General features: G+C 50.5%; 1 protein-coding gene across 2 annotated transcripts in view; it reads left to right on the top strand.

Moving 5' to 3' along the window:
- TBCD (tubulin folding cofactor D) overlaps positions 1 to 15,469 on the top strand; it is a 159,810-nt gene that overhangs the window by 104,210 nt on the left and 40,131 nt on the right. For both annotated transcript variants that reach the window (XM_040639916.1, XM_040639915.1), the window contains exons 16-20: positions 651 to 680; positions 3,082 to 3,167; positions 8,480 to 8,560; positions 13,313 to 13,386; positions 14,915 to 15,032. In XM_040639916.1, the coding sequence (XP_040495850.1) occupies positions 651 to 680; positions 3,082 to 3,167; positions 8,480 to 8,560; positions 13,313 to 13,386; positions 14,915 to 15,032 (389 nt within the window). The remainder of the gene's footprint in view (positions 1 to 650; positions 681 to 3,081; positions 3,168 to 8,479; positions 8,561 to 13,312; positions 13,387 to 14,914; positions 15,033 to 15,469) is intronic.

Here is a 15,469-nt window from a genome sequence, read left to right as displayed (position 1 = left end):
GGGCCAGTGGGGAAGGGCCAGCGGGGAAGGGGGCCAGCGGGGAAGGGGGCCAGCGGGGACGGGCCAGCGGGGAAGGGCCAGCGGGGAAGGGGGCCAGCGGGGACGGGGGCCAGCGGGGACGGGGAGCAGGCATTTTAAAGAAAGCACCTAAAGACACTTCATTCTGTTTAAGTAAATATTTTGAGCTCTGGTCCTGTGTTGGAGGCTCAGGGCTTGTCCATGACAGCCCCTGCGGAAGGCAACGGGAGGAGGTGGGCCATTATGTTCATCATTGGAAGCTGCTGTCACAGAGTTCCCAGGAAGAGGGTCTCGCGTTGGATTTGATTTAACTGATTTGACTCTGTTCTCAGGCCTCTATCTAGGGCCTTGAATTAGGCGTCGGTGAGAAGCTTGGCATCCACATCCGAAGGACACGTTTCAGGATGTGTCTGATTTTATAAACTGAATTGTGGTTTAAAAAAGCACCAGGACCTAGAGACAGAATGACAACTACCCTGGAGGCTCTGATCTGCCAACAATGAGGACTTTTATTTAAAAAAATAAAGCCATGGGTCATTTGTGCGGCACAGCGTTGGTTTTGAATTTCTCTCCTGGTGTTTAGCAAAGCGCAGACCTAACTCACCTGCTCTGTTTGTTCTTCTTCTCCTTAGGCTGCTTTCCAGGAGAATGTGGGAAGACAGGTATGGCTACTTCTTGAAGTCTTCATTCCTAAAACTTCCTGTAGTTTTAGCAGTAGAAATACCGAAAGCTACAAACTTGTTATCTCCTCGCATTGTTAGATGAGGGTAAAGAATTTACCTAGAATAAGCTAATATTTAACTCAGTGATGTGTGGTCACAGACCCACTCATGATGTTATCCAGGGGAGAGTCGACACAAATTTTAAACAGTTAGTATTGTGTTTTATGGGAAACCCGAATGTGTAAGTATTTCACACATACACACACGTCAGAGGTCAGTGCCTTACGCATTGCCACCCGATTTTAGCAGCTGCCTGTGGGTGAGGGAGGGATGTGGGTGGAGGAGCCCGGCTTCTCAGGGACAGAGATGTGATCACTGCCCATCCTACGTGTGGTAGGAGCCAGCTTCTGGAAGCCATTGACCCTGTGGCCTCTCTCTGTACCCACCAACCCCATTGTGCCCCCTAGTCCTGAACCTCTCATGACTGGTCAGCCTTGGCTGGGTGGTGTGGCTCTTATCACCGAGTCATTCACACTGCGTGTGCCGGTGGCCACACTAGGACGTGTGGCCAGCCTGGGGAAGAATCATATCATGTTGGGGGAACACTGAGGCAGGTCATGTTGGGGGAACACTGAGCTGAGCTCTGGTGAGCGCCCCAGGAGGAAGATCTGGGCTGAAGAGTGTATTGTGGGCGAGGGCATCAGCAGATGGTGCTGGGGGACAAGCGGAGACAGTGATGGGCATCTGGGACTTGGGGGTCAGAAGTCAGGCTGCAGGGCCTAAGGGGAGCCTCATGTAGAAGTCTCACTCAGCAGTGGGAGAGGCAGGTCTCAGGGAGGGAAGCCTCAGGTAAAACACAAACATTTTGACTTGGTGTTGGGGTGTTTGGGGGGGAAAATGCCCCCTATGTGGGGAAAGTGCCCCCTGTGTCCATGAGGGCCCTCGTTGCAGACCCGGGGGCCTGGATTCTGCACGCTGGGTCCATGGTCTCCCGGTTTAGTTGCCGTTCTCCCGGGCTGCCAGAGGCCAGGATGAGGGCTGACCCTTCTGCTTCCACAGGGGAGGCGACCTTTGGTTCTTGGTGGGACGTTCTCCCAGAATCGGCCCAGGAGGGCCATCGAGTCCTGCTCCCACAGCTGGCTGCAGGGCACATGCTGCTTTGTGCTTCATTCTCCTCTAGCACCTCTGCCCCTCGGGGTTTCTCCCCTTCTTCCCTGGCTCGGAGGTGGTTGGGGCCAGTGTCCGTGGATGTCCCTTAGTCCACGTCCACCTGGGGCCCTGGAAACTTAGGAGACAGCGGCTCCCTAGGAGAAGACAGCTGACCTCTGAAGGGGAAAAACTTCAGTGTGTCGGGGCCGCAAGTGTGGGGAGCTCCAGAAGGCAGTGCTGCTCTGGCGAAGGAAGGGGTTGGACAGGGAAGGAACCTGCTGGAAGCTGAACTGAGGGGCTCTGGGCACCCCGAAGTCAGAGTCCAGGAGAAAGAGGTGTCTCCCCACCCCGGCTTCCAGTCTGCTTTGGGCCGAGCCCTGTTCCAGACACAAGGTGGTCTGGACCAGGGGTGCTTTTGGTTCCTGGCTGTCACCGTGTCCCATTTTGTGGGGACACTCGGGTTGGGTGGACTTTCAGAGAGAGGAAAGGCCTTTAACCATGGTCTAGGTTCAGGGGATCAGCCGGAGGTGGTGTTCCTGGGGGTGTCCCCTCACCCACCCCACCTCCCCTGTACTGATGTTTCCCGTGAAACCAGTGTCCACATGGCACAGGGCGCGGGGGAGCCTTGCAGCTGTTTAAGAGACACAGACTTGGAAGGAAGTGGAGTCTGTGTGGGCCCAGGGTGCCCCCCAGCCCTGCACACGGCAGTGTCCTACGGTTTGGTGGGAACGTTGGAGAAGAAGGATGTGAACTTGCCAAAGTAAACAGGGACACACTCTGGGGAGGGCGTATAAACTCCCTGACTTGGGATGAGGTGATTAGTGATGTTTGCATGTTTGCGAGAATTCCCCAAATGTGACACACAGACTTGAAGTGTGCAAATGGTGCTGGGAGAATGGCTCACAGGATGGCCACAGACCTTCTGTGTACAACACATGCAGTATCTGGGATGTGCATGGGATCAGGTGTGCCTGTACTGTTGAGACCGGGTTTTGTTTGTTTTTATGGTGTGGGTGTGAAGAAGGTAACATTTTAAAATTGAAAATGTTTGAGTTGTTTGAAAAAAATAATGAAATATTTTTAAGTGGTTCGTATCCTACTAACACAGTGCCCAGCGTGAGATGGACAGCCAGTGAGTTGTCCGCGTGCCTCTGTCGTAGGTGTGAGTGGGTATGAACGTGGCCGTTGACCTTCTGCAAATGCCTCCCCTCACCTGTGCCATTTGTCTTCTCCCTCTTGACTCTGTGACTAGGGCACTTTCCCTCACGGAATCGATATTTTGACTGCAGCGGACTACTTTGCTGTCGGCAACAGAGCTAACTGTTTCCTGGTTATAAGGTAAGTTGTTAATTTGTCACAAAATACGATACTCCCTGTGATGCAGATGTCAGAAAATTCTCCACAATTTTCCTTTTCCCCTGAAAAGGTCACTAAGAGTAGACATAATTTACATGACCGAAATTTGTGTTTCCCGGTGATTGGACCAGGTGCCTAGTGTGGGATTCTGTTTACATAGACTCTAGAAAATGCAAATTAATCCAAAGGGACAACGGCGGGTCTGGGTGGCCTGGGGAGGGGTGTGGGATCTGCTTGCTTTTTAAAGGGCGCTAAGAGTTTCAAGCGTGATAACCAGAATAAGTGCTGTCTCTGGGCGTCCCCTCCTCCCAGCCCTCCCTGTTGTGTGGGTGCTGCCTCTGTGCCGCCTTCGCGCCCCACGCTTCCTCCGGCTGCCGCAGACCCACAAAGGTGGCTTAGAAGGGATTGTTCGTTTGTTTTTTCTTTCCAGTAAAATAGTGCTTCCCAAGTTGAAGGGGTCTCTGGGTTGTTTATGAGATGCGAATAAGAAGAGGTATTTGAGGGGCGCCTGGGTGGCTCAGTCGTTAAGCATCTGCCTTCGGCTCAGGGCGTGATCCCGGTGATCTGGCATCAAGCCCCACATCAGGCTCCTCCACTGGGAGCCTGCTTCTTCCTCTCCCACTCCCCCTGCTTGTGTTCCCTCTCTCGCTGGCTGTCTCTCTCTGTCAAATGAATAAATAAAATCTTAAAAAAAAAAAAAAAAGAGGTACTTGAGAAATCAGGTCAGGGGTGAATGTGTAATATCTCCAGCAGCGCTGCAGGACCCGAGTCAGACGTGCACCTGCGCAACTTGGGTGCTGGGAGGCATCGTGCTGCGTTACTAGCTCCTCGCTGCGGCGCCAGCACGGGAAGGGCCCGCTGTATCACCCGTGCCGCGTCGCCCTGGACGTGCGTTAACCGTTCTGCGCCCTAAGGAGAGACTCCCCGCCTGTGCAGGACGTGCGGGAGTTACTCTTCTCCATGACCAGCACGCATAGATTTTTTTTTAAAAACATAACATTTGGCCCCTTTCTCAAAGAGTCTGACTAACACACTGTATTTTTAGCATCCTTTCCATCTTTTCTGAACATCTAATAGCTTTCTGTGCCTTATCAGTTCTTTCCTGCTTTTGTTCTGTTTTCTTTGTTAATATTTGAACATATATTTTAATGTGGAACATTTACTGTGGGGGGTGGGATGGGAGGAGGAGAGGGAACCGTGCTGAGGGGGACAGCCCAGGAGGAATGGTCCAGTGTCAGTGGGGCCCAGCTCGCTGTAGTGGGGGGCTTCTGAGCCATAGTGAGGGGTGTGCATCATCCTGAGTCACGGGACGCGGCTCGAGAGGTCTGCGTTTTGGCAACTGGAAGTGCGGAGGTCGGTCAGGACCCCTCACAAGTTGATTCTTCTGGAGATCAGAGTTTCTGGCACACACAGGAATGGAAGCAAGTTGAAAGCAGCAGGTGAAGACAGTCAGGTGGGGCGTACCAGCAGGTGCCTCACCTTTGTTTTTACTCCGACAGCTTTGTTAAAGTTCTGAGAGCACGAGGACACTGCCCGTCTCACACGTATGTTCTGATCTGTCGCCACGCCCAGGTGGTGGAAGAGCTGCCACCAGAGTTCCCCCAGGCCCCCTCCCCGGGTGGCTCCGGTCTGCTGCTCCCTGAGTTCGTTTGCACTTTCTTAAGTGGTGCGAATGGAATCACACGGTGTGCACCCTGTATTTGTGCTGGTTCTTTCACTCGTCGTGTGCTAATGATTCATTCATTCCTTGGTTGCTGACCAGTGTTCCACGCTTGTCTGTCCCAGTTGAGGCACACCTGGGTGTCTCCAGTTTGGGGCAGCTACAGATAAAGCAGCAGTGAACGCCCATGTCCACACCTGTCTGTGGGCAGGTGCTTTCGCTTGTTGAGGGCCTAGGGATGGAACAGCTGGACCCTAACTTTTTAAGAAACCGCCAGACAGACTTCCAGGCAGTGGCTCAGTTTCACACGGCCCCGGCAGCCACCCTTCGCTGTGGCCCATCTTTCTAATTGTGGCCAGGAGCAGCTCCTTCATCTGTGTTTTCCTAATGACCTACGGCTTTGAGCATCTCTCGGGAGCTTCTTTGATCAATCTTTTACCTATTTATTGGGTTAGTTTTCTTCTTACTGAGAATTTGAGAATTCTTTATATAGTCTGGATACAAGTCCTTTTTCAGGTAAACAATCTGCAAACGTTTTCTTTTTGCCTGTGATTTGTCCTTTCAGTATCCTGTGTATTCCTGAGACTAAACCTCTAGAAAAGTCGTGTTTATTTCTGTACACCTATTTTATTACATATAATTTCCATATAGGAAGATTCACCAATTTAAAATGTGGGTTTTGGCTGATGGGTGGCCACCACTGTGGTCAACGAGGGGCGCGCTTCCCTCCAGAAGGTCACTCAATCCCGGGCCCTGGCAGCTCTGAGCCGCCTCCTGTGCCCAGAGTCTGCCTTCTTTGGAATTGGTGTGAACGGAGTCACAAGGTGCGTTTGCTTTTGTGTCCTGGCTTCACCGTGTTACTGAGTTCTGCTTTCCCCTGCCCTGTCCCTCGTTCACCAGCTGGTGGTCACTCGAGCCCCTTTGACGTCAACATGTGAACACAGGGCTGTTCCTGTTGGGACACAACCAGTGGTCGTTGGCACTTTCTGTTGTGGGTGTCCTGTTGCTGGAAGTTTCCTTAGCAGATTTCTGACATCTGTAGTCCTGTGCATGCTTCTTGAAATACATTTTGTTGTATTTTGCTTTCCAGTAATTTGCACATTCCTGTCATACAAGTTCTTCGAACTAAGGAGCCCTTGGAGCAAACTGTCTCCTTCCCTGCCTCCTAGCTCAGCGAATGGCACGCCACCCGCACGGTCAGCTCCGTTTTGCTTCTCTTGCTGTCTCCTTCCCCACATCCGCTTGGTGACCTAGTTCTGTCACTTCTGTGTCCCTAATAGCCTTCAAATACTCCTCATGCTGTCGATCCCCTCAGCTGTCCCTGCGGCCCAGCTCTTACTGTCCCGACACTGGCCAGGTCCTCGCCTGCTACCCTCTGCTGACACCCTGTTTAGCTCTGCACTTGGTCTCCGTGCAGACCCTGAGCACTCAGGGAGTGCTGTACACCGGGGGGTGGTTCCGGGCGTGTGTCTTCCCCATGGTCAGCTGTCAGTTGGTGCCAGAGGTCGACTAGAACTCAGGTGGCTGGCCTCTGTCCATTTCTTCCCGTGAGGCCACTGTTCATGGATGCTGGCCTGGGGCAGTCCGGTCTGGCAGTTCCCAGGGCCCTTTGGTGATGGGGATCCTGTGGTCACATCTTGGCTCCTTTTCTGACAGCTTGTGCACTGTCCTGGTTTTTCTGTTTTTCCTTCTGACTTTATTTGTTTCATCACAGGGTTAGAGGGTCTCTCAGTCTCACTCACCTCTGGAGAAGCCTCTGCTTTTCTTTCTTTCACATCCAGAACAAACACCTCCTCTGTCTGGCACCTTGTAGCACATGCCTGTCCACACAGCACCCGTGTTCACCCCGTGCATGTGCACATGTGTGCCTACCCAGGATTCAGGAACATCCGTGTGTTTCCCCCTTTCTAAGCCCTCTGTGCCATCCACTTTGTCTCTCAGCCACCATGTAACGCATGTGGCCGATGGCTCAGTCTGTGGCGGGGATGTGTGGATGGCATGGCCGGTGCAGACAGTATGTGTAAGCAGTGGAGGGTTTTAGAGGAACGACACGTACAAGTGTGTGTTTGTGGAGTAGGAAACGCAAGGGCGTGGGTCTTTCAGGGCTGCTCTTGTGTCCTGGTTCCATCCCGGGGGTCCTCGTCCTCAGTTCCCTGGGTCGTCTTCTAGAGAGGGTCAGTTTGTGTCGCACAGATGGGCATGTTGTCTTCCTTCTGGGCACGCCGAGCGATGGCGCCCAGTGCACAAGGTTGTCACGGCTTACGTGCTCGTCAGCGGAGGACGACCGTCCAGCTGTGGGAGATCAGGAGACGGCTGGGGTTTACTGTCCTGCGTGGCAGAGGGTGCGCTCCCTGTGCCGATGGGCAGCACTCCTGCGGCACATCTCTCCATGTCCTGTGTCTCCTGTGTGGACATAGAGTGTAATTTGCTGGCCTGTGGCTTCTGTCTCGTCTTTTGCTGTTATATGTGATGTGAAGGGAACATTGTTGCTCATGGTATTTCTCACTCTGTGGTTGTGTCTCAGTGAATTAACAAAAGTGGGCTTGCTGGATCTTTATGTTTTCAATTTCCTGTTTGATGCCAGTCACTGTCCGTAGAGGCTGCACTGTAGGGGTGCTCCCAGCGGTGTTTCTGGGTGTCTCTAGATCCTTCCAACAATGGCTGTGACACCCCTCGCCCCCGACTTTGGCGATCTGACAGACGGACGGAGGCTTTCTTTCTGTCTCCCACGAGGAGGAGGCTGAACCTGAGCTGTGTCCATTTTCTTCTCTGTAGACTGTCTTTGAGGATTTTCCTATGAGGTGATGGCATTTTCTTATGGATTTGGAACAACTTTATTTTAAAGAAGTCTTTTATCTGTGATAACAGTTGCTGGTATTTTGTTTTTGAGTTTGTTTTTATCTTTTGACTTTGTTTATGGTGCGTTTTTCCTGACAGACATTTTTCTTTTTGGTTACATATTTGAATGTACCAATCTTTAATGGGTTTTGAGATGTAAGTAGAGAGGTGTGTCCTACGTGGAGATTTTTTGTCTTAATTGTCCTACAGTATTTTCACTGGACGTAACTTTTATTTTTGAGGCATAATTTACATTCCGTCAGCTGTCCTGGGGTGAGGGTAACAGTTCAGCGAGAGCTGACAGTGTACACACCTGGGCGGCCAGCACCTCCATCGAGATGCCGCGGGCGTGTGGCCTCAGCCCGCCACTGTGGGTCGCTGATGCCGTTTGCAGAACGTCACATAAGTGGAATCAGAAAGGATGTGCTCGCGCTTTGGGCTTCTTCGCTCGGCGAGCTGGTTTGGAGCGTTGTGCGTGCTGTGTGTTGTGAGCGGCCTCCGTGCGTGGCTGCTGCAGGGTACCTCTTAGCTCACCTGTTCTAGGTGTTTAGGCTGTTGTGAGGTTGTGGCTCTGATGAATAAAGCTGCTGTGGGCTTTTATTTGCAGGTCTTCATGTGGACCTTTAGCTTATTTCTCCTAGGTAAATACTTAACAAGGGGATTTCTGTATATCTAACTTTATAAGGAACTACCAAAGTTTTTGAATGTGGCTGTGCGATTTCACCTCTCACAAGCAGGTGTGCAGGAGTTCCTGCTCCTTCCCATCCTCACCGCCTCTGAATACTGTCTTTTTCAGCATGTTTATTGCTGGCTTTCCTGAGTACACACAGCCAATGATAGACCACCTGGTGACCATGAAGATCAGCCATTGGGATGGGTAAGTTTTGTGTTTTTGTGCTTGTCTCATTAGTGATGTATTTTATCAGATTATCTGTCAAATAAGAATTCTTATGTTTTTTTCCCAGAGGAGAGGTTAAATTGAGCTAAGCCTTGAGTATATCTTCTCATTGTAGATTTCATATTTTAAGATGACTTTTGAGAAGTGATAGGAGTTCCAGTTTTCATGCCTGATGTGCTGGTTAATGGTCTGTGTCCAGTTTTACCTCTGGAGACATTAGGTGTGCCAGGTGTGAAATGTTCCCGTGTGGATACTGTCGTGATGGCGTGTGATAGAGGGCAGGAGCAGCCTCCCCAGGCACTCCCTCTGTGGCCCCTTCCTCCAGCGCTGCCCTGCGTGGCTGCTCTGGCTGGCGGTCTTCTCCGTTGTCTCCTGGAAGCTAGCAGGCTTTGGCGGCTTTTCCTGATTATGTAGCAGTCTCAGGGCCTCTGAGCGGTTCACTAGTTCACCGTCCCTTCACAGGGAGGGCTCCCTGTGTGATCCAGAACACAGGGGAGTGTCTGTGCCGCCAGCTGCTGTTACCGCCCCTGGGAAGACGAGATTGCTTCGTCGTAGGAGGGCTTGGTGTGGCTGCTGGTGCAGACAGGAGATCTCGAGGGCGGTAAGTGCCCGCAGATATAAGTAGCTCATTGGGTTGTACGTCTAGAACCCCAGCTTTTGGGTGGGCGTCACTTGCAGAAAGTGCTTTCTGATCTGCTGGGGAATGTGTTCCAGCTTCTGCCAGGACCAGCGCCACGTGTGGCGAGGCATCGGCGTGTGTGCTGCACGTGCAGGAAGGCAGGGCTCTTCTCGGGAGTGGGGCGCCTCCGTGTGCCGCTTGCGTGGGTACAGCCCGCCCACCAGGAGGCCCCTTTCTCCGTTTCCTTGCTGGGAATCTTCCTGAGAGTTGTGCTGGTTTCTGACACTTGAGGCATAACTGCAAAGATTCTCGTAATTAGGACAAAGATTCCACGCACTGAACCTGTGAGAAATTAGTTAATTAGCCTGTCAGTCAGTAGGGTATTTAAGACCAGAATTGTACATGTGTTATTACCCGTGGTGTTGGACCAAACTCTTGAGCTGTTGAAATCTCCAGCTGATGTCAGAACATTCACTTCCTTTAGTTCTGACACTTACCTTTCACATATTTTGGGTGGGCCTCTCTCGTTAGGTGCATTTGCATTTATAATTTTTGTCTTCCCAGTGGGTTGGCCCTTCATCATTATGACATGTCCTTCTCTGTTTCATATTAGATTTCTTGTCTTAAAGTGGGATTTGATACAATTATAGCATAAGGGTAGGCATTCTTTCTTTAAAGGGCCAGACAGTAAATATTTTAGGTCACCGTTCCGTATATTGTATTGTTTTTTCTTTATATGACCTTTTAAGATGTAAAAACCATTCTTAGCTTGGGGCCTTACCAAAAGAGGCCCCGATGGAGCCCTTGTAGCAGCTGCCCGCCTGCTGCCCTTTGCTCTCAGCCTGTGTGTGTCTTGTAGGGTCTTGCTTTTATACCCTTTCTGACAAAGTCTGCCTTTTGTGTGAGGCCTTCAGTCCATGCACATTTAATGTAATCGTCAGCACGGTTCACTTGTCATCTTGCTGTTTGTTTTCTGTTTTTTTCTCATGGCTTTTGGTTTGTTAATTTAATTTAAGAAAAGATTCTTTGTGGACATTTTCTTTTTAGAATAAGCTCTGAAAACCTGAAAGTTTTCAGAGTGTGTGAGCCACAGCATGGAGGGAAATGTTGTCTGGTCCTACTTTCTCTGTCAGGTTTGGAGACCCTCGGGATAAATCAGCGAACACTCTTCTAGCACGTGGGGCTTTACAAAGCATGATGTGGCCTTGTTATTTTAGGATTCTTTAAAGGTGGAGATGTTTCTGTGTCTCTCTGTCTTTGGCCTGGATTCTGTTAGTGAGATAGCAGGTAGAAGTTCACAAATAGGGACTTTTCGGTTCTCTGGTTAACACATGCCTTGCTTATGGAAAATGGGGAGCCCCTTGCAGAATTCTTTTTTTTTTCTCTTTTTTTTAAAGATTTTATTTATTTATTCGACAGAGATAGAGACAGCCAGCGAGAGAGGGAACACAAGCAGGGGAAGTGGGAGAGGAAGAAGCAGGCTCCCAGCGGAGGAGCCTGATGTGGGGCTCGATCCCAGATCGCCGGGATCACGCCCTGAGCCGGAGGCAGACGCTTAACGACTGCGCCACCCAGGCGCCCCCCCTTGCAGAATTCTTAATAAACACTGTTGTGTGGTGTACCTTGACTGGTACAGGGATTCTGTTTTGCCTTAAATAGTACCACTTTTAAGAGGTATTGGTCCATTGCCTTGGGTTTCTTTTTGAAAGTTTTCTGACACCCAACATAATTTACATATCAAGATAAACATAACTTAAAATTTTTTTTGATTATGGGAAAATATACATAGTATCTACCATCTTAACTACTTTTTGTGTACGGTCAGTAGTGTTCCATAGGGTTGCCTTGTTGTGCACCCGTTACTACCATTCGCCTCCGGAACTTTTTCAACTGAAAAACGGAAACTCTGTCCCCATTGAACAGGGACTTGTCGTCCTCACTCCCTCCCTTAGCCCCTGGCATCCATCATCCTACTGTCTTTCCCTACGAGTTCGATCCCTCCAGGGTCCCGACGTAAGTGGAGTCATACGATATTTGTCCGTCTGTGACTGGCTGATGTCACCGAGTATAATCTCCTTCACTTGCATCCGTGTTGTAGCAGGTGACAGGATTTCCTTCCATTTTAAGTAACACTCCACTGTGTGTATAGACCACACATTCTTCACCCATTCATCTGTTGGTGGACCCCAGGGCTGCCTCCATCTCTTGGCTGTTGTGAAAAATGCTGCTGTGAATGTAGGTGTGCAAATGGCTCCTCAAGACCCCACTTTCAGCTCTTTCCGGTAAATACCCAGAAGTGGGATTACCGGATCATGTGGGAGTTCTATCTTTAATGTTTTGGGGGAGTCCCCAGAACCATGCTGGTTTTCACAATGGCTGTGCCATCTTACATTCCCACCCCCCATATCTCACCATTCCTTGACTTCTGCTTTCCCGACCGTGGCCGTCTTCGTGGATGTGAGGTGGCACCTTGTGGTTTTCATTTGCATTCCCCTGATGATTGTTGACCTCGAGCACCTTCTCTTGTTAGTTGGCTATTTGTGTATTGTCTTTGGAGAGACATCTCAGGTCCTTTGCCCATTTTTTAATCCAGTTACTTGTTTTTTGTTGTTGAGCTGTAGAAGTTTTTCATATATTCTGATATTAATCAATTATCAGATACATGATTTGCAAGTATTTTCTCCCATCCTGTAGGTTGCCTTATCACTCTGTTGACGATGTCCTTTGATAAACAGAAGTTGTAAATTTTAATGCAGACTATTTATCTATTATCCATTTACCCATTTTTACTTTTATTGCCTGTGCTTTTAGTGTTATATCCAAGAAGGCATCATCAGATCTAACATCATGAAGCTTTTCCCCTCTCTTCTCTTCTAAGAGTTTATAGTTTTAGGTCTTCTGTTTAGGCGATAAATACAACGGTTTTAAGTAGAGAAAGGTTGTGCTCAAAGTGGCCGTAATTGGGAAAGATGCATGTAACCGTGCCTGTTGGAGTGGCCGCCCCCTTTGCCTCCTTGGGACTTATTCCTGCTGAAATAAATGGTTCTATGCTGTGAGACCCATTCATCCCTCGTTCTTCAGAAACAGCTTCCTGAATGCTGACCATTTATGGAGGCTTTGGGGGTGCAGCACTGTGGTTGGTTTTAGTTGCTGAATGGTTTAGTGTTGGGAATGGTGGTCATGGGTGTGTGGTGTTGAGTTTCCTGGTGCTGAGACATCCCTACCTCCAAGAACTTGTGGTTTGCTGTCAGAAGTGGACCCCTTAAGCAGGACCCGGGGGCACAGGAGGGGTGGGACGTGGTCCTGCCTGGATACGAGGCGCGGGGGGTGTATGTGTGTGTGTGTCATCCTGTTTTCATGTTTCTGTGTTCACTCAGTGCTGATGTATTTCAGATGTTTAATCGTCAAAATACAGATAGCCCTCTTTTGCATGTTTGTTTCCACCTTAATGTTTTTATCCTGTTTCTGTGTTGTCCTGTTGTCATCACCCAAAGCATTGTTGTTTGGTGATGACTGCTGTTTCGCTCTGCCCTCCTGGCGCCTAGTGCCCAGGGGTGGGGTGGGGTGGGGTGGGTAGGGTGGGGTTGGGGAAGGTGGGTTTGGTCAGTCGCCTCTGGCCCCAGGGGCTCAGAGGGCCTCAGGGTCTCACTTACCAGCCCTGGGGGCTTCCTTCTGCTGTTTGATGTGTTGAGATGTCTGATGTGTCTTTATTGGAAATATCTGTACTGCTGTGATATGTGCCTCCCATCTATTAAGCTTGAGCCATACAACATTTGTCCTGTGCAACCCCTGTGGTCCTCACAGTGAGGATTTCACCTGGCTCTGCCCAGTAGCCTATCTTCTGAATCCCTTGGGGTGTGGGAGGTTAGAGACACCCAGAGGAGGAGGCTGTGCCCTGTGCAGGCCCAGCTCAGGCCCTCAGTTTGGTGAATTTGCTTGTCCTTGTTTGTTACAGTCACAGGTGCTTATTTGTTCATTTATGTTTATTTTTATTGGTGGTTTTGAGTCAGTTGGCACTTCTGTGTTCTGTCTGTCCTCTCTCTTCATGAGTGGACTCAAGCTCGAATCATCAGAAGGAAGGAACTGACCGTTGTCTCCATCCCTCCCCCCAGGGTCATCAGGGAGCTGTCTGCGAAGGCTCTGCATAACCTGGCACAGCGAGCTCCTGAGTACAGCGCCGCCCACGGTAGGTGTGCCCCGGCCGTCCCGCTAGTGCAACACACACGTGTGTGTGTGCTCCTGTGTATCCGTGGTCCACACAGCAGAGGGTGAGGACAGGCCCTGTGCTGACGTCCAGGCCTGAAAGGCTAAGAATAACGTGGTGTTTCTCTCTTGCTGAGAAGCGTGTGACTGAGGAACTGGTCTGCGCTGGGTCAGGGGACAGAATACAACCAGACGTCATGAATGGTGTGGTGTGTGCCCTGAGTGCAGGTGCCAGTTACCGCAGGGAGCGGATGGGTTCCGTTAGGTATCTCGTGTATTTCAGAAGTAGTTCTTTCTTTCTTTTTTAGTGAAGTAGTTCTCGATGTAAGACGTTCAAGAAGGAGCTTCTTCCTGGCAGCTCCTGGCTGTGGGGGTGGCCTGCTGTGCTGTTTGCCAGGCTCTGCAGGAGAGAAGAACTGCCAGGTCCAAAGTGATCACACCTATTATCGTGAAGGAAAGAACCGTATTCCAGAGTGAACATACACCTGATTTCAGTATAGGGAACCATACTCAAATTTCTTTAAATTATGCTTATTCTCACGGACTTTTATTAGGGTAACTAGTGGTCACATCATGGCTCATCGTTTGGAGTTACCAATCTTACTTATGTGTGCCTCTCAACACACTCTGGGGCGTTAGTTCCTAAAGGTCTTCAGTGTCATGGTCTGCTCATGAAATGTGATGTCAGAAGTCTCTTGTTGACCTATAATCGATCATCTTCATGGCCTGAATGAAGGGGCGCTCAACCTCGTCCTTTCTTCCCAGTCGGAGAGCGTTAACAGGATGAGGGATCTCCCCAGTTCTTGAACACTGACCGTTGCCAGCTGCCGTGCTTGAGCACCTGTGTGGGACGCTTCTGGCTTGGACGCTGTCTGCGTCTGCAGCAGGGCATTTGTGCGTCCAGGGAAGTGGAAGCTCAGAGGGTGTGATTTCCCTGCTTGGTGGGGCAGAGCTGCTGTGGACATGGCTCCTTGTCTGCACTCCACCAGCCCGGAAGGGTTTTGTGACTCTGCTTTTTGTCCCCAGAGCACCAAGGTCATAGAAGCTTCCTTGGCTCTGAGCAGGGCAGCTTTCTGTCCCCAGAGCACCAAGGTCATAGAAGCTTCCTTGGCTCTGAGCAGGGCAGCAGGCATCCACACTGAGGTGCGTCATGCACAACTGCAGGGTCCTGCTGCCCAGCCTCCATCTTGCTCTGTGCTCAAGGCAGAGTCCCTGTTGGCCATGCAGCCACAGCAAACACCTGGTTTTCTCTCTTCACTCTGTGTCCCTGCCCTGTGTCTTGGGGACCTGGGGATCGGGAAGCCCCCCTCCCCCCCCATTCTGCTCACTTCTCTGGGTACCGAGGAGGGTTTGGTGTGTTGACTTGGGTTAAGTCCTGGGTGTGGCATTAATGGCCCTTACAGAAGTCCCTTTCCATGGGTATGTCTCCCCCTTTGAATCCTGAGTCTGTGAGTCTGACACATTATCCCTCTGCACTCACTGATTTGTCGTCCGGCCCCTGTCCTTTGCAGTTCTCCCGCGTCTGCTGTCGATGACGCGGAGTCTGGACCTGCACACGCGGCACGGAGCTGTGCTTGCCTGCGCAGAGGTCACCCGTGGCCTGTACAGACTCGCGGTACAAGAGGACAGGTAGGAGAAGCTCCCGCGGTCCCATGGAACCACTGTGGTTGCAAGGTGGGAACCCCATGCACCTTCATGCTTGTTTATTTGTGATGGCGTCTCTGAGTTGTCAGATTCTTGTGTTTTATTTGGCACAGTTTTTCATTGTTCTCTCTCCTCTCACGAGTCGTGCCCGTTGATGGACCTCTGCCTCTCTAACGGGAGCCTGCGAGCTCCTGGCCAGCTGGGGCCACCGATGGCCTTAGACGTCAAGTAGCTGTTTCCCTACATCTCCTTGTCTTTCTGGGTATTGAGTTAGGTTATAAAAGCAAGATATGTTTTCAGAGAGGGTAGTGAGTGGGCCGTATACTCAGTATTCTTTGCTCATTATTACTTTTCATAATTTAGAATGCCAGAGAATATAAATGGTAACACTTCCCCTGAGAACTTTTCTTTTTTTTTTTTTT

This window comes from Ursus maritimus, unplaced genomic scaffold (genome assembly GCF_017311325.1).
Source record: "Ursus maritimus isolate PB19 unplaced genomic scaffold, ASM1731132v1 scaffold_24, whole genome shotgun sequence".
In the NCBI taxonomy this organism is placed as follows: Eukaryota; Metazoa; Chordata; class Mammalia; order Carnivora; family Ursidae; genus Ursus; species Ursus maritimus.
Note: the sequence above shows the minus strand (reverse complement) of the source record. Positions and strands in the feature narration are given on the sequence as shown.